The 15,522-nt window shown below is 34.2% G+C and overlaps 1 protein-coding gene and 1 long non-coding RNA gene across 2 annotated transcripts; both read right to left on the bottom strand.

Moving 5' to 3' along the window:
* Positions 1-6,841: 6,841 nt before the first annotated feature.
* Positions 6,842-7,501, bottom strand: LOC113345828. Its single transcript, XR_003358312.1, has 3 exons — positions 7,367-7,501; positions 7,120-7,273; positions 6,842-7,030 (listed from the first exon to the last, which is right to left on the bottom strand). It is a non-coding gene; the product is annotated as an uncharacterized LOC113345828 (long non-coding RNA).
* Positions 7,502-7,514: 13 nt separating this feature from the next.
* LOC113345873 (G-type lectin S-receptor-like serine/threonine-protein kinase B120) lies at positions 7,515-8,418 on the bottom strand. Its single transcript, XM_026589529.1, has 2 exons — positions 7,797-8,418; positions 7,515-7,706 (listed from the first exon to the last, which is right to left on the bottom strand). Exons 1-2 carry the CDS (start codon positions 7,929-7,931, stop codon positions 7,515-7,517), a joined length of 327 nt encoding a protein of 108 aa, XP_026445314.1. The 5' UTR covers positions 7,932-8,418.
* Positions 8,419-15,522: the final 7,104 nt, after the last annotated feature.

Here is a 15,522-nt window from a genome sequence, read left to right as displayed (position 1 = left end):
AGCCTCAGAGATTGGTTTTCTTCTATTTTGTGTGTAAACTTATCAGTATGTAGTGGTGCATAAGTAACATATTAGTTTATGTGTAAAACTTTCCAGTATGCAGTGGTCCATAAGTAGCCTATTAACACATTGAAACTACATATTGACATGTGAAAACCTATCAATACGGATATGTTGTATGTGAAAACCTCATTTACCCTGTCAATATGTAGTGTTACTTATTATCAATACGTATTTTGCAGGATTAAAAATTTGTTGAATATAATCCTACAATACATATTGTGATGTACTAATTTTTCCACTATCTAATCATGTCATACGTATTACAGTGTACTACTGAGACATTCAAAAATGTTAACCCCTTTAATTCTTGCGATAAAAAATGAGACATTAATCATAAAGTTCAAACCTTAATACAAGCATTCCTTTTCTTAAATATTAACAAAATAAAAACTAAATACCAGTTTACTTTGACTAATAAATATATCAAACATTTGAATAATCACGACAAGATATTAACAAAAGATTGCCAACTTTAGTACATATATGTATGTACTGAGTGAAAATAAGTGGAACCCTAGTACATATCAATGTTTACTTAGTAGCAGACTAATATCAAGTTCACAGACCCGTTCGCAGACCGTTACATCTATCCACAGTAGCGATGAACCTTTCAGATCATGAAGTACAACAGGCTCAGTCACAGAACTTCACAGCAGAACCAAGCCATTGATAGCAATTTGAGCAGCTCCTTCCTGAAATCAGTTAATGCTCGTACAAGTGAGATACTCTGAGTGTATCTAAAACTCTAAAAATCTAGTAGATATAGATATGTACTTGGTAAAAACCTAGTAGATATCAAAATACATATATGCATGTATGGAAGAAAACAAAATATGTACTCAATTGACAAAATAAAATATCTGCTCTATATCATTAATAGAAAGATGTCCTTCAAAGTTAGTGATTTTATCTCCATTCTCTTCCATAGTGCATATTCAAGTATATACTCAATACATATCTTGCGGTACATATTACTCGAGCGCTAAATTTCATTGTTAATGATAGAATGCAGAGAGAAGAATTTGTTATGCAGTGGATTTCTGTGAAAGAATTTACAAGGAAGCTTCTTGCAGCTACACTTGCATTGTCTCATATGGTATTACTTCATAACGGCAGTTGATGCTAGCAAGTGCTTATTAATTAGTGACGCATCCTTGAATTGTGGTAAATAAAAAGAGAAGAGAGTGAACTACAAGTAGTCTTTCCAAAGAGCGACCAACAAAAAGGTATAATGAAACTATAATTAGTGCTGGTATCAAAACTATCAAGTAGTGCGCAGGGGTTAATGCTAGAATACCATTAAAGTTTGGAAGGATGCACAGGGCACCACATCAGTTTATTGAGAATGCATGCATTATCTTAGCAAAAAAGGATACTCATAACAGCTCAGACAACACAAAGATTCAAACCTTAGCATTGGCACCAGTACATATCGATATGTACCGAGTAAAACCCTGGTACATATTGATATGTATTTTTTAGAGTCTACTACACTAGTTTCACCCTTTAGCTTCTTTTTCTTATATTAGTTCTCTTTTGTTTTCTGCAATTACAAGCTACACTGACGCAAAAATCTACCACATTATTATAAGCAATGTTGAAAACTCAGAAAGGCTACTAATAAAAAGGTTAGACCGGTTAAATCTCTTTAACAAGTGGTTTCAGTTCAATAACCTCCAAACTTATCGATTTTTGAGAATAATCCTTTTACCACTAAAAGAAAAAAAAAATGAAAATCTAACTAGTAGATTTTGATATGTACTGAATGAAATCTTAGAGATATTGATGCACACTAAGTGAAAACCTAGTATATATTGGTATGCAATGAGTAAAAACCTACAATTTATTGATATGCGCCAAGTGAAAACCTAGTACATATTGATATGAACCGAGTGAAAACCTAGAACATATCATAATACATATATATATATATATCTTAAAGTAAGGTGCATGTTGTTAGAAACAAAGCACTAAAATTCAAGCACGGAGAAATTTTTTTTCAAAATCATTAAAGTAAGGTGCATGTTGTTAGAAAAAAATCACTAAAATTCAAGTACGAAGAACAAAAAATGAAAAGAGCGTCATGTTCCACTTACCCGCACTTCATTTTAGTAGCATGTGCATGATCATCATCATAAGACAATCCAACTGATAGATGTATCATACGTGTTAAGGTGATCACTGTTACTTAGTAAAATGTATGTTTTCCTGCAATATGTGGAACGTTGACCTCATACCGACAAATAATGCATACAAACAGAAAGTATCATTTCTTGTTTGGTAGCTTCAAAAATACAGTTTTCAATTTATCATGGTACATATTAAGAAACTCTTTAGGATGTCTCATAATGTCAATGAAGATTAGGTCGTAGTGTCAATCTATTTTTTTTCAGAAAATTTCAGAGGGGTTTGCAAATTAAGTCATGATAATCATCATTCCAAATTCATATTTAGAATCGACGTATATTCTTAAGAGATCGGTCGAATATAAGCAAACACTCGATCTTAAAATTTTGGAAAAAAAATAAAAAATTCTACACTAAAACGATGAGAACGTTAAATTGATTACGAATCTCCGTTCTAATTTCAAATCAGATTCATGAACTAAAAAAAGAAATAAGAGATTTTGGTTTTTATAAACCCAAAAATGAAATATCCAGAACAATTTATTTTGAAAGAACAATATACCTAGAATCAAAATCAGAGAGATTAGAAAGAAGTCTTATCTTTTTCATATTTCATATACCTAGAATCAAAATCAATATGTACTAATTTGAAATGAAAACAACGATGATTTACCATTATCGACACCTACGTATCTAGTTTGTAGAGAGAGTTGGAATCTCTGATTTTTTTCCTTCAATCTCCATCGCCATCGCCAGAGTTCTCCAATTTGTGAAGAACGAACTGATAAAACTGAATTAGATTTGAATAGAAGGGTTGTTTAGGCATTTACAAAACTACACATCATAGCTTCCACACGTATTTGGACCATCGATTACAATATTTGGTCCAAAAACATGTTTTTGGACCAGCGAGTAGAGTTATTTAGTGTTGGACTTCACACTAAACAATTCTTTCTAAACTGGATTAACTAGTAATTCCTAGTTTTAGATTCTCCCTCGCGTCCAATTCATTACCTGTCGGATGTGGTATTCACGGGTAAGCGGATAAACTGATTGGATTTGCGGATCTGAGAAAATTATGAAAATGCATAAATATATTGATCACATGTAATATAATCTATCTTTATCATCAAGTGGTCTGGTGATTAGTATGCTTCCTCCCACTATGAAGGTAGGGCTTCGGACCCTATAACTGCTGAAATCCACGCCAACTCAAATTTAATGAAATCCACTCCAATTCTAATTTAATATTTATTAATACGAAGGCTTCCGATCAGTTCAAAATTAGTACTTTTGGAATATCATTAAGGATTTTCGTTACCTCTCAAAAGCAAATTATAATATTATCTACCAATTTTCTTTAATGACCTTCGTATATGTATGATATTAACATTACATATATATGCACAAAAATCCCAAAGCTTTATTGAATGTCAACGGATGGGTGATATTCCACCTACGCCCAACCGTGAAAATGACCGATTAAAAAGTTCACCTGCATCCAATCCAAAGAGAAACGGATTAATAGGCCTCCACCAGTTTGGATAAAATTCGTTGGATTTAAATGTTTTTCCCTAGAAAAAAAGAGAGAAAAAAAAACCTGTTTTGAGGCATACTGTTTTTTTAGGCATACTAAATATCCTTATAATGGTGTCCAAACCATACCAAAATTAGTAGGTTACCTTTTAATTAGATTATATTACTTAATTTCCTTTCAATTTAAACTAAAATTTATTACATTACTTAAATATCTTTTGACTAAAGAAAAACCTAAACTAAAACTACTCAAAACCAAAAAATCAGTCAACATTTTTTTCTTATGTAATTCTTCTTCTTCCTTCTTCTTATCCCTTTGAGAAGCAGCCCCCCCCCCCCCCCCCCCCCCCCCCCCCCCACGCACATTTTCATAACTCGATTAATCGTTCGATGAAAAATCTTTGATCGTCGATTAAAATTATAACTACAAATGTATGATAAAACGAAGCGTTGTGCTAGAGATATACGTCCAGACACGTATGTTGAAATCCATTATAATTAAGCAAGTAATCAAGCAAAGGAATCCCTAATCGATGTGAGCGCCGGTGAAGAGCGAAATCCGAAACCCGACGACATTAAGATGTATATTAGAAGGTATTTATAACAAACCTGATTCGAGTATGTTTTATCGATTGAATAGGATTTAGAAATTGAAATTAGGGTTACAGTTTTATGTTCAGCCCAAAATTTTCGGACGAACCTAGGCTTTAGAAGAACAATTCATCAAATTTTGTAAACATGATTTTGAGCCGAACATTACTCTGGCCTAGGTAAGGTTTATTCGATTTTGGTGGATTTTTGGACGAACATTAGTCTGGCTTAGGTACGGCTTATTCGAGTTTGCTGGATTTTCGACTGAACCTTAATCTGTCTTAGGTACGGCTTATTAATTCTCGTTTGCTGGATTTTGGGCCGAACCTTGATCTGTCTTAGGTACGACTTATTCGACTTGGGTCGATTTTAGGCCGAACACACGAGTTGAGTAGGTACATAAGTTTCATGATGTTCATCCAATTTTAGTACTCTTATATTTTTAGCCGAACATTGCCCTGGATGTTCAGTAACGCATAAATATCATACGAACAATATTTTTAAAGCCGAACATGTTATATTTATAGGCGAACCTAGTATTTTTTGCCGAACCTTGTGTGTTTGTTGTACTTATTTTTTTTATTTTTGTGTGTTAGGGGACAAAAAGTTAGTGGTCGTGGTAGAGTTCTATGGAAGTAACTCCTTCAAGTGATAAAACTTCCCAACCTCGAGTAGGCAATAAAAATTTGGGAGCACAAGAAAGGGGCTATACAACCTCCGATGCAGAGAAGCGAGATACAAAGAAACAAATACAAGGAGAATTTGAAGGAAGTGAAGCTAACAAGGGAAATTCTGCAAGTAATGAGACTGGAGATGAAGAACAAGGAGTACTAGGTAACCTAAATGGAGATGAAGAATAAGAAGAAGATGAGCAACAACGACCAAGAAGTAAAGTAAAGACAATCATTGAAGATGAAGATGAAGGAGATAAAGATGAAGAAAAAGAAGATGAAGATGAAGAAAAAGAAGAACCACCACAACTTGTGTATTATTTGAAGAAGGTTCTTCATCAATATATTCGTCCTCTGGATTTGGCTCATAAAAACCATCATCTTGAGTTTTAGGTTGAGGTTGAGTTAAAGTTGGAGCAAAATCATTCTCATAATCCAAAAAATTATCCAAATACGGATCCTTGTAGAAGTTGATGTGTATTATATTGTGTCTACGAGATGAAGATTCACCCGGATCATCCATTTAAATTACAAAAATCATCCAAATCTCAAAAACCCTTGTCTTTTTTTCACTTTTTCTTCCTCTCTCAAAAACCCAACTCTCTCACTCAAAAGTCAGATTTTTTTCAACTAATATAACACTAACAACTTAACCTAGTCAATCATTAACATTATTAACTAATCATTATCATTATTAACTAAGAACGGGAACCTAGCTCAGCTGGTCATCCTCGTTTCCCAAAGTTTCATGCGTTCCAGGAGGTCCCACGTTCGAGCCCCCAATGGCGTAATATTGCAAAAATCAACATGGCAGGTAGAGTTAGTTTGCCCCCTTTGGCTAGGTTACCCATGAGGCTGGCTGGTAGGATAACACAAAAACCTGTTCAATTAATGTAGTGCTATGTCGTTGGAGATTAGCTTGTTAGGCTTCCAACTAGTTTCATGTAATAATCGTTATCCAATAATTTAAATCATTATTATTAAAACTAATAATAATAGGGTAAATATGCCATTATAAAAAAGGATAGATAAGGGGTGATGGTATTTTTTTATTTAGTGACCCTATTTTACCATTATTCCGTATGCGTAAAAAAAACTCAGTATGCCTCAAAACAGGTTTTGAGAAAAAGGGTATTGAGTTAAGAGTTGAGACCGTCTTCGCCTCTCTAAAGATACATGAACTGAGGCCCATGGATAAAAACTCTTGCTGGGTTTAAATTACCTGCCCATTACCAATTGAATAGTGGTACGCTAACTAGTAGCGACTAGTTCTTCGATTTTAAATTTTTAACAGCAAGCAAATCTTAAGGGATGAAAGATTTTCATTTTGAAATACCTCTTATGGTCAATGAAATACAATACAATATTTTGGGTAAAAGCTCTGTCTCTTCTATAAAAAAATGGCCTTAAGAAATTATGGAGCTTAGCCGTGTCGAGCAATGTGTATCTGTTTCTTCTGTGGTCAAATAACTTTGTTTATTAAGACCAAATGGCCACTCGTTTAGTTACAAAGAGTTGATTCATATGAAAATGAGCAGCATTCTTGAGATAGACAGGCAGCTTCATATTAATCCAACTGGTTCTACTCTGGAAACATAATGAAAACTATTGTGGAGAATACTGATAAGGAACTTATGTAAACTGAATACACTGTGAACAATTGATAAGGTGCTTTCTTCCTCTCTTCAAGAGGTCAGGCCCTTCGCCTCCCTCCCTGTTTTATTTTCATCTTCTTTAGTAGTATAATCCTCCTTGAGTTTGTTCGGAAAAAAAGGGAAAAGTAAAAGAAAAAAACCCTATCGACCTTCAAATGTGACTTGAGGAGTTACCAGGATTATCTGAAAAGTTCTTTGGAGATGGACGATCAATATCACAGTTAAGCATGAGATCCATTTCAGCCATGGTCGGCCTATCTACTGCTCTATTCTGACAACATAGCAGACCAATATGTATGCATTTCATCACTTCGAAAGGAGAACCTAGATCACCCAAATCCTCATCGACAATATCTGACCATTTTCCTTCATTTCAAAGACCCCAAGCCTGAAAATAAAATGTTGAAGCATAAAGTTCATTTAACACATTTATATAACACAACAAGGAATTCATATAGTTATAGAATATATACTTACATGAAGAAGAAGGTTTGAAGGTTGTTCGGAACTGTAGAAGCTGTTATTTCTCTTGCCACTTACAAGTTCAAGCACTAATTACACTCCAAAACTGAAGACATCAGACTTCTCCGAAAATGTCCCTCCCATTACGTACTCCGGAGACATATAACCACTGCATTTATTTGCCAGGGCATGTCATATAGTGGATGACTAGATGAGCTATCAAAATTTAAGTTGATGATAAAGAGAATAGAATGGTGCTCACAATGTACCAACGACCCGGTTAGTATTATCGATAGTTTGTTTCCCACCAAATATCCTTGCCATCCCAAAGTCTGAAATTTTTAGGGTCATGTCTTCATCCAAGAGAATGTTAATGACTTTGAGATCTCGATGAATAACTCTTAATATTATTAAGAGTTGGGCATGAACTCATATATTAACATGTTCTCTTCTCCTTCTATGCAGCAACCGAGCAACTTCACAAGGTTACGGTGCTGAAGTTTGGGAATCAACATAACCTCATTTTTGAACTCTTCAATACCCTGTCCAGAGCTTTTCGAAAGTCTTTTCACTGCAATTTGCTGCCCATTTTCTAATTTGCCCTATAAACCATACTCCAATGCCCATACAGAAATTGTAGTAAATAGAAATGTGCAAAAGTTCATCACAATTATTATAATAATCAAACATACCTTATAAACTGGCCCAAAACCCCCTTCTCCCAATTTATTTTCCATGCAGTAGGCATTTGTGGCAATTGCTAAACAGGACAGGTTAAACATTTGTAATTCATGTGATTCCCCTTCGCTTTTACCACCATTAAACATGTTTCTATTTGGTGTTAGGCTGTCGGTAGTGTTGGTTTTCAACACCCCCTGTAGTGTTGGTTTTGCCGACGAACTTATAGTTGGCAACGTCGACAAAAGAATACCCTGCCGATTATAGGATTTTTGGCATACAAAGAAAGGTGTTATAAATACATGATTAGTCGGCAAGGTGTTAATTACATAACCTGCCAACTAAATTATAGTCGGCAAGGTATAAGGATGAATACCGTGTCGACCCTGTAAATGCTAATTTCAGAAATGAAAAGTCGTTACAGTATTCAATCTAGGAAGATAACGACTAATATTAGTCGGCAAGGTTGCCAAAAAATACCATGCCGACGTTTGGTAAGAATGTTGAATCATAAAGGATTTGTGATTGGGTATAAAATCATACCCAATCTCAAAACCCATATTTTTGAAAATTATTTTGATAGGTTTTAGTTTTAGTTTTAGTCGGCAAGGTTTAAATTTAGTTGAAAATAGTAAGGATGAATTGGTCTTTTAGAATCTTTTAAACACCCCTTAACACACCATTTTGGATGGGAACAAATAAATATACCCTAATTAATCTCGATACACCCCAATCTCACCTGGTAAAAAAAAACCCACAGAAATCATAACTATTACCATGAACGGACTCGTGACACTTTTGATTAGTTTGTGGTTGCTTATAATATTTTGCTACAGAGATTTAAGTGTTTGGGAAGTCAACTGTTCTGTGTCTAGCCTTAATTATTGAAAGCAATGTATTAACAGCATCAGTCATCATCTGCTGCAACCACTGTTACTCGTGTCGTGTGGAAAATCAATCATTTAATTACCAAAGATCAAAGAAATGATCTAGAGCATTTGATCGATCAAGTAATAGAAACGGTCACACTTGAGCATGTGTAGCTAGTTTTGGCTAATCAATATATCGACAGCTCAAATGATCTTATTAGTGAAGCAAAACAAAAATATACAACGAATACCTGAAAGAAATTGACTGAATTCAGGTATACCAGGACTAACACTGATATTGCTCTATTCAGAAATGAGTTTAATTTCAAACCTCCAGATTTGATTGTTTATTATCTATTCCGACCACTGTCATGAGTATTCCATACGGAAAAACAATCATGTATTCATTATGTATAATCATATTACAATCTCCAAGAGATCATCACACACGGTAAAACACGCAAAGAAAATTCAAACGAAATGATCAAGAGCATTTGATCTATCAAGTACTAGAAACGGTCACACTTGACCGTCTTAATTATGACTGAAGCAAAACAAAGATCATCGATTATTGCATAAAACAAATTGATTACATCCAGATACCAACACCATTACCACTAAAAAACAAGCAGAACTAACCACCACTAAATTAACAGCATACCGAATTATCGGAGCAAGTCACTTGATCACAATCGATGCAGATCCCCGACCAGAAGCTGTCGCAATGAACGTTATCACCACAGCATCCTCTGAACACCCATGGCAAAATTCCACAAGGCTGGCCAACACCAGCGGAACATCCTGCATTAACGGAAGCTAAGAACACCATAAAAATCATAGACAATACAAAGAACAAGCTCATGACTTTTTTGTTCCCCATGTCTTTAGAAGAAAATTCTTGTGTTTACGGTTTTTTTGTTGGTATGACTCGAGTAAATTGTTTGTTGAGATTGTTCTTATTTATACTACTTTTGCAGCCCAACTATTTGGAAAGTCAACTGTTTGGCCTAGCTTTTAATTAATGCATGTGGCTTTGTGTACATCTGAAAGGACAATTAATACTTTTGATGACAATTGCATCGATCAGAAGTGATCGTAATATTCTATTCCGAGACCATTGTTACGAGTATGATGCATGGAAAATCAATCGTACATTTTTGTTCACTATAATGCTCCGAAAAATACAATCACCTTACGAAATTAACACAAAAAAGAAACAATCAACGAAAATATCGAAGGAATTTGATTGATCAAGTACTAGAAACGCCGGACACACTTGACCATCTATCTAGCATTGGCTAACAGTATAAAAACACAGCATAAAATCGAATTGGTATCATTCCAATAACACCCATAAACATTGATCAATATGTCGTCGGTACAGATCTTTCATGTTAACTACAAATAGCATGGAGGAAAATCTCTACAACTCAAATGATAACAATCGATACGAGTCCCCGACAGAAAATTGTTCCACTTAATGTTGCCACCACACCACAGCATGCACGCAAGTTGAAATCAAATTGCTTAAAGAAAAAAAGTTGAAATCAATTACTGATAAACAGCGCTAATTGATTTTTTGGTAAAATTCGAATCGGACAACTAAATGTTATCAGAATTTGTTGTTCATATATCGTTTTTTTTCGGTACTTATCTGGATTAGCCAGAACTATATATGGTAAAATGAACGGAAAATGAGTTATTTGTCCAAAAAAAATTTAAAACAAAGTTCAAATGGACAAATAAAAATTAGTACGAGTGAAATTGACACTAAAAAAATTGAAAGGATGAAACTGGATTCATCCTGACTTAAACTTATAAAATAGTAAGGATAAAATTGGATGCATCCTGATGTAAATTAAAAATAAGAAAAAATATTTGAAAATGGATAGGATGAAATTATTTACATCCTAATTACTTTTATATTTTTCCCATTTAAACAATATCAAAACCTAATTATCCTTTTCATCTAAAAATTATTGATTTTTTATCTTTTTAACCAATTTTGTGTGAAATGAAACTATTGTAGTACTGGATCCATCAATGCTTACTTATGATCATTTTCTTGACGATAATAGATGATGAATACAGGATTATTATTATTATATTTATTATTCTTATTGTTTAATGGCGTTCAATATATAATATAAACCAAGCATCATTAACGTGTTATTTCATGTTAAAGAGTGGACTTTGTAGTTATCACTTACCTGCTACGCTGGATGCTCTAATTAAGATTCTTCCAATTTTTTGATCTTTAATTAAGGAGTTGAACCTACGGGAGGGTTTCCTTATCACCCGAAGGCCCACTTACTTCTCTTTAAAATGCTAAACTTAAGAGCTAATATCCCTTGAGTAAGAGAAAGAGCTGGTAGCCCAATTTTCCAGCACATGTCACCTTTCAATTTGCCATTATTTTTTTGTATTACTTTATCATTTTTCTTGGTATAATGTGGAAGTATCATTTTTACTGACACGATGTGGAAGCACTACTTTCCTGATATGGCGTTAAAATATCATTTTTTTGATATGGGGTAAAAAAAATATTTTACCTAACAGCGACGTTAAGATATCACTTTTCCTGACAATATTATTTTTTTCTGACACGGAATGAAAGTATCAATAGTCCAGACAAGGCACAAAAGTATCATTTTCTCTGACACAGAGTGAAAGTATCATTTTTCTTGACACGGCGTGAATGTATCACTTTTCCTGACACGCGCGTGAATGTATCATATTTCCTGACACGCTCGTGAAAGTAAAATTTTTCCTAACACGGAGTTAAAGTATCACTATTTCTGACACGGCGTGAAAATATCATTTTTCCTGACACGGTGTGAAAGTATTACTTTTCCTGACACAGCGGTGAAAGTATCATTTTTCAATGCATGACGTGAAAATATCACTTTTCCTGATACGCAGTGAAAATATCATCACGACACGTGATGGTATCACTTTTCCAGACGGTATCATTTTTCTTGATATGGAGCGATAATATCATTTTTCGTGACATGGTGTTGGGCTAGACTAATCGGCACTGTAACACAGCACATCACATCCTCAAATACGACACAACACGACACCCCTTAATTTCTGTCTCGGCACACACACAGTACGGCTAGCTCACCTCCAAATGGGTTGTGCTGTGTTGTGCCAGCACATTTTACGCCTCTACAAACTACCTTTAACTGTAAAAACATTATTACTTCCGGTTTGGTTTATTTATTATAGTCCAGATATATAGAAAATTAATAAGATCGTGCAATTAATGCAGCTCAGCTATAGCCAACTAAGAAGATATTCTCAATAAAAGATTTGATCATTAGTTTGGTTTAATTTTAGTTAATCCATGCCAACCCTGAAGATTTGGCTATTCAGTTTGGTTCACACATCTATTGTACATCAGATAATGCCAATTTGATTTGGCTGAATAGCTCTCTTTAAATCTTGAGTTTTCTCTTTCGCTGGAAAATTTTACGATTCGAAGAGGAAGATATATTAATAAAAGAAGGAATATACAAGAAATTATGCCAGAGTTAGATGAGACATTGCCTGCCAATTGGACATTACAGTATCAGAGAAGTTCAGGTGAACTCCGTGACCTGCAACTGCTGCCCAAGTTAGAACCGAAGTCTTGGATCCAAAGATGAGATCGTCATCTGTTTTGAACATGTAGTTTGCTTCAAATCTTTTACGATTCCTCTCTTTGGATAACGTGTTAATGATTGCTGTTGGGATCAATCTTCACATGTAGTTTCCAGATTCAGAGAGTTGTGTTGTATGCCATGATTTCGCTAATGCTATCATTCAACCTGGCAATAAACAAATCCAACCCGTAGAAGGTGTTAAGTTATACCAAATCTTGTATGCAATCATACAGTGCAACAAAAGATGGTCATGTGTCTCGTCTCCTCCACCACACAAAGCACAATTATTATTGCAGATTCATAGCTTTCGGTTGAAACATAGCTATAGTGTTAAACTTGCTATGAACCAAAGACCACGTAAGGAAATTGATTTTCGGATGGATTGCCTGCTGCCAGATGAATAAATATCCTCATAAATGAAGAAGCTTATCATAATAAAATGATAATTTTCCTGCTGGAGATCGATAACATGTTATTTAACGTTCAAGAGAGGACTTCAGCTCTAATATCACCTAGCAACTAGTATACTAATGGCTCTAATTAATATTTTTACAACTTTGGGTTTTTATTAAAGAGAATCTCAAGGTTTCATTATCACCCAGCAGTATATACTAACCACTGACATTTCTTAATTTTACTGGAAAATAGAAACAGAAGCTTTCGCATCTTATAACAATTTTTGAACAATTATTAGTTTCAAATAATTTTCATGCATGACAAAGTAATTGCTTTGAAAATTCAGATAGAGAAGGATATGAATAGAATGGCATGTTCTATGTAGTGTTATTGTTTGGCATATTTGAAAAGCGAGACGTAGTGTCGCTTTTAAGAAAAAAAGTCAAAATGGTGTCCTCATGTCTAAAAACATTGTTAAATACATAAAAGACTACATGACATTGGAGAGCACATGGCATAACATAATGCAATCTCTATTTTATAACCCCTAAATGATGAAACTCTGAAAGTGAAGAATTAAGCTGGAGGGAAAACAAAAGGATAGACATAAAGATCAACAACGCATTGTCAATGATGAACTCTAATGCTAAATATGGAATTGGTCTGACTATGTGTGATTTCACAAGGCAATTCGGAGAAGGTAGAGGGTCGTTTTCATCGCAGCAATCATAGACCAACTTGAGAAAGAAGGAGCTGACACAATTTTTAATTGGTCCAGGGAGTGGAGTGGGAATATCATTACCTTCGCAAGTAACTCAGAACCTACTCTTTTGTTTCTTATAAGAATGTATGCAAAGGAAAGACAAAAAAGATACAAGATTAGTGCAACACCCACCAAATTCGATATCAACTTCTTAGTTCAATCCTTTATTTTGGTAATGAGATCTTATATAAATTGGACAGCCATTTTAGTTGTTTTTTGTAACAAGTATTCTATCAAACATAACCGGACAAGAAATGCTCTATGGACGATTCTAACTTATTTGATCTTGCAGAACTTGAATCAAAACGTAATGATTTATAGAACCTCCAACTATGGACCTTATGGTCCCCTTTTACCTGTAACACGAGGAAACCTCTTTTTTCTATGTTAAAAAAAAAGAAGACAATTGAACAATATTTAATTATTATCAAATAGAGATCACCAAATTTTTTATTTTAACTCACAACAATTGTTATTAGTCTATATTAATTTAAATATTGTTCCACAGTTTGGATCTAGTTAACTTATACATTTTGGTAAATGGTAATGCTTAAAATGAATGTTTCTCCGATTGCTAAACATTGTAGCAATAAACATATGTTGACTATAAATCATCTAACGATATCTATTCCGACCAATAAACATATGTTGGTCATAATGCCGGCATTGTTTATTTATACAATACTACGCCGGTAGCCACCCCGGCATAGTATTTTTATACACGACCATGCCGACGTAGATGGATTCAAAAAAACAGCTAGTTTTTTTTTTACAAAATATGACCGTTGGAATTTCATTCTACATAATACACAACCATTCCATGGTAAAAATATACTTAAAGCACCAACCAAATAACAAAAATCATTCTCCCAAGAATGCAAGAGCGAGAAAATTGATCAAGCAATCACGGTTCGAGTTTCACAAGCGATGGCGATTCATCAGAAAGCTCTTTAAACAAACTATCATCAAGCTCTATCTGCAAAGTAAGTACACTCGCCATTCCCATGTTCAATTGATACCTATACTTTGGTATCATTATTGCTGGGGAAAAAATAATATTTTTATCTCATGATATATATGTCCCTTTTCACATGCTTTATATGAGTCGGTACGTCTAACCCTCATTACTTTGGGGTTCGTTACATTTTCAATTTTGCTACATTTAGCTTAATTTGAGAAATTTCTTTATCTCAATAGGCCAAGAGAATATCAATATACATGTGAATCACTTACTTTAGGTTGAATATATTACTAAAAATAGTTCTTTTGTTGTCATATTTCAAAATATACTGTTTCGCTAGTATCATGGACGAAATAGAGAAATGAAAAAATTATGACTCATATATCATCTTTTATGAGTTCTTCCACAAAATTTGGAATACTTGTGATTTTATTTGCAATGTATCTTTTGAAAATACTGACTCTTAATAGTCGAGCCAGTGGATTATATCTCACGGGACATTCAAATTTAGGGAAAATATCAAGTATGCAATAATGGTGCTCAAGTACTTTTAATCCTCAAATGAAAACATTGGAATTAAGTTGGTACAACCAATTGAACAAAAAATAAATATCATTCAACTAGCCAATATCATATTCAAGAGAACAAAATAACAACAAAATTCTTAATGGTCGAAATCAACAAATCATAGTTTAAGTTGACCGTTTATATGATATGCACTTATCTTAAGACAAAAAAATATAACTATACATGTTCTAAAAACTTCGAAACAGATAATCCCAACAAATATTCAGTGTAAAAAAACGACATTAGTTAGTTACATACCTCAATTTTTGGTTCCCGTTGTATATACTATATAGATAGAACTGGAACAAACTTGGTCGCGCAACCTAAAACCACGCCGGAACAGGACACCAGAACCGGGCTGAATAGGACAAGATGGACCTGACCGGGACGATTTGGGCTGGACCGAACCGGTCGGGTTGGGATGGATTAAACCAGGTTGGTTGGTATAGACCGGGACGGACTGGTTGGACCTGTTGGACCGACGTAAGATTTATTTCACAAATTCACGAGAAATCGAACAAACTTTCTTTCACGATT

This window comes from Papaver somniferum, unplaced genomic scaffold, assembly GCF_003573695.1.
Source record: "Papaver somniferum cultivar HN1 unplaced genomic scaffold, ASM357369v1 unplaced-scaffold_84, whole genome shotgun sequence".
Classification (NCBI taxonomy): Eukaryota; Viridiplantae; Streptophyta; class Magnoliopsida; order Ranunculales; family Papaveraceae; genus Papaver; species Papaver somniferum.
The sequence above is the reverse complement of the archived record's forward strand: the minus strand, read 5'-3'. Positions and strand labels throughout refer to the sequence as shown.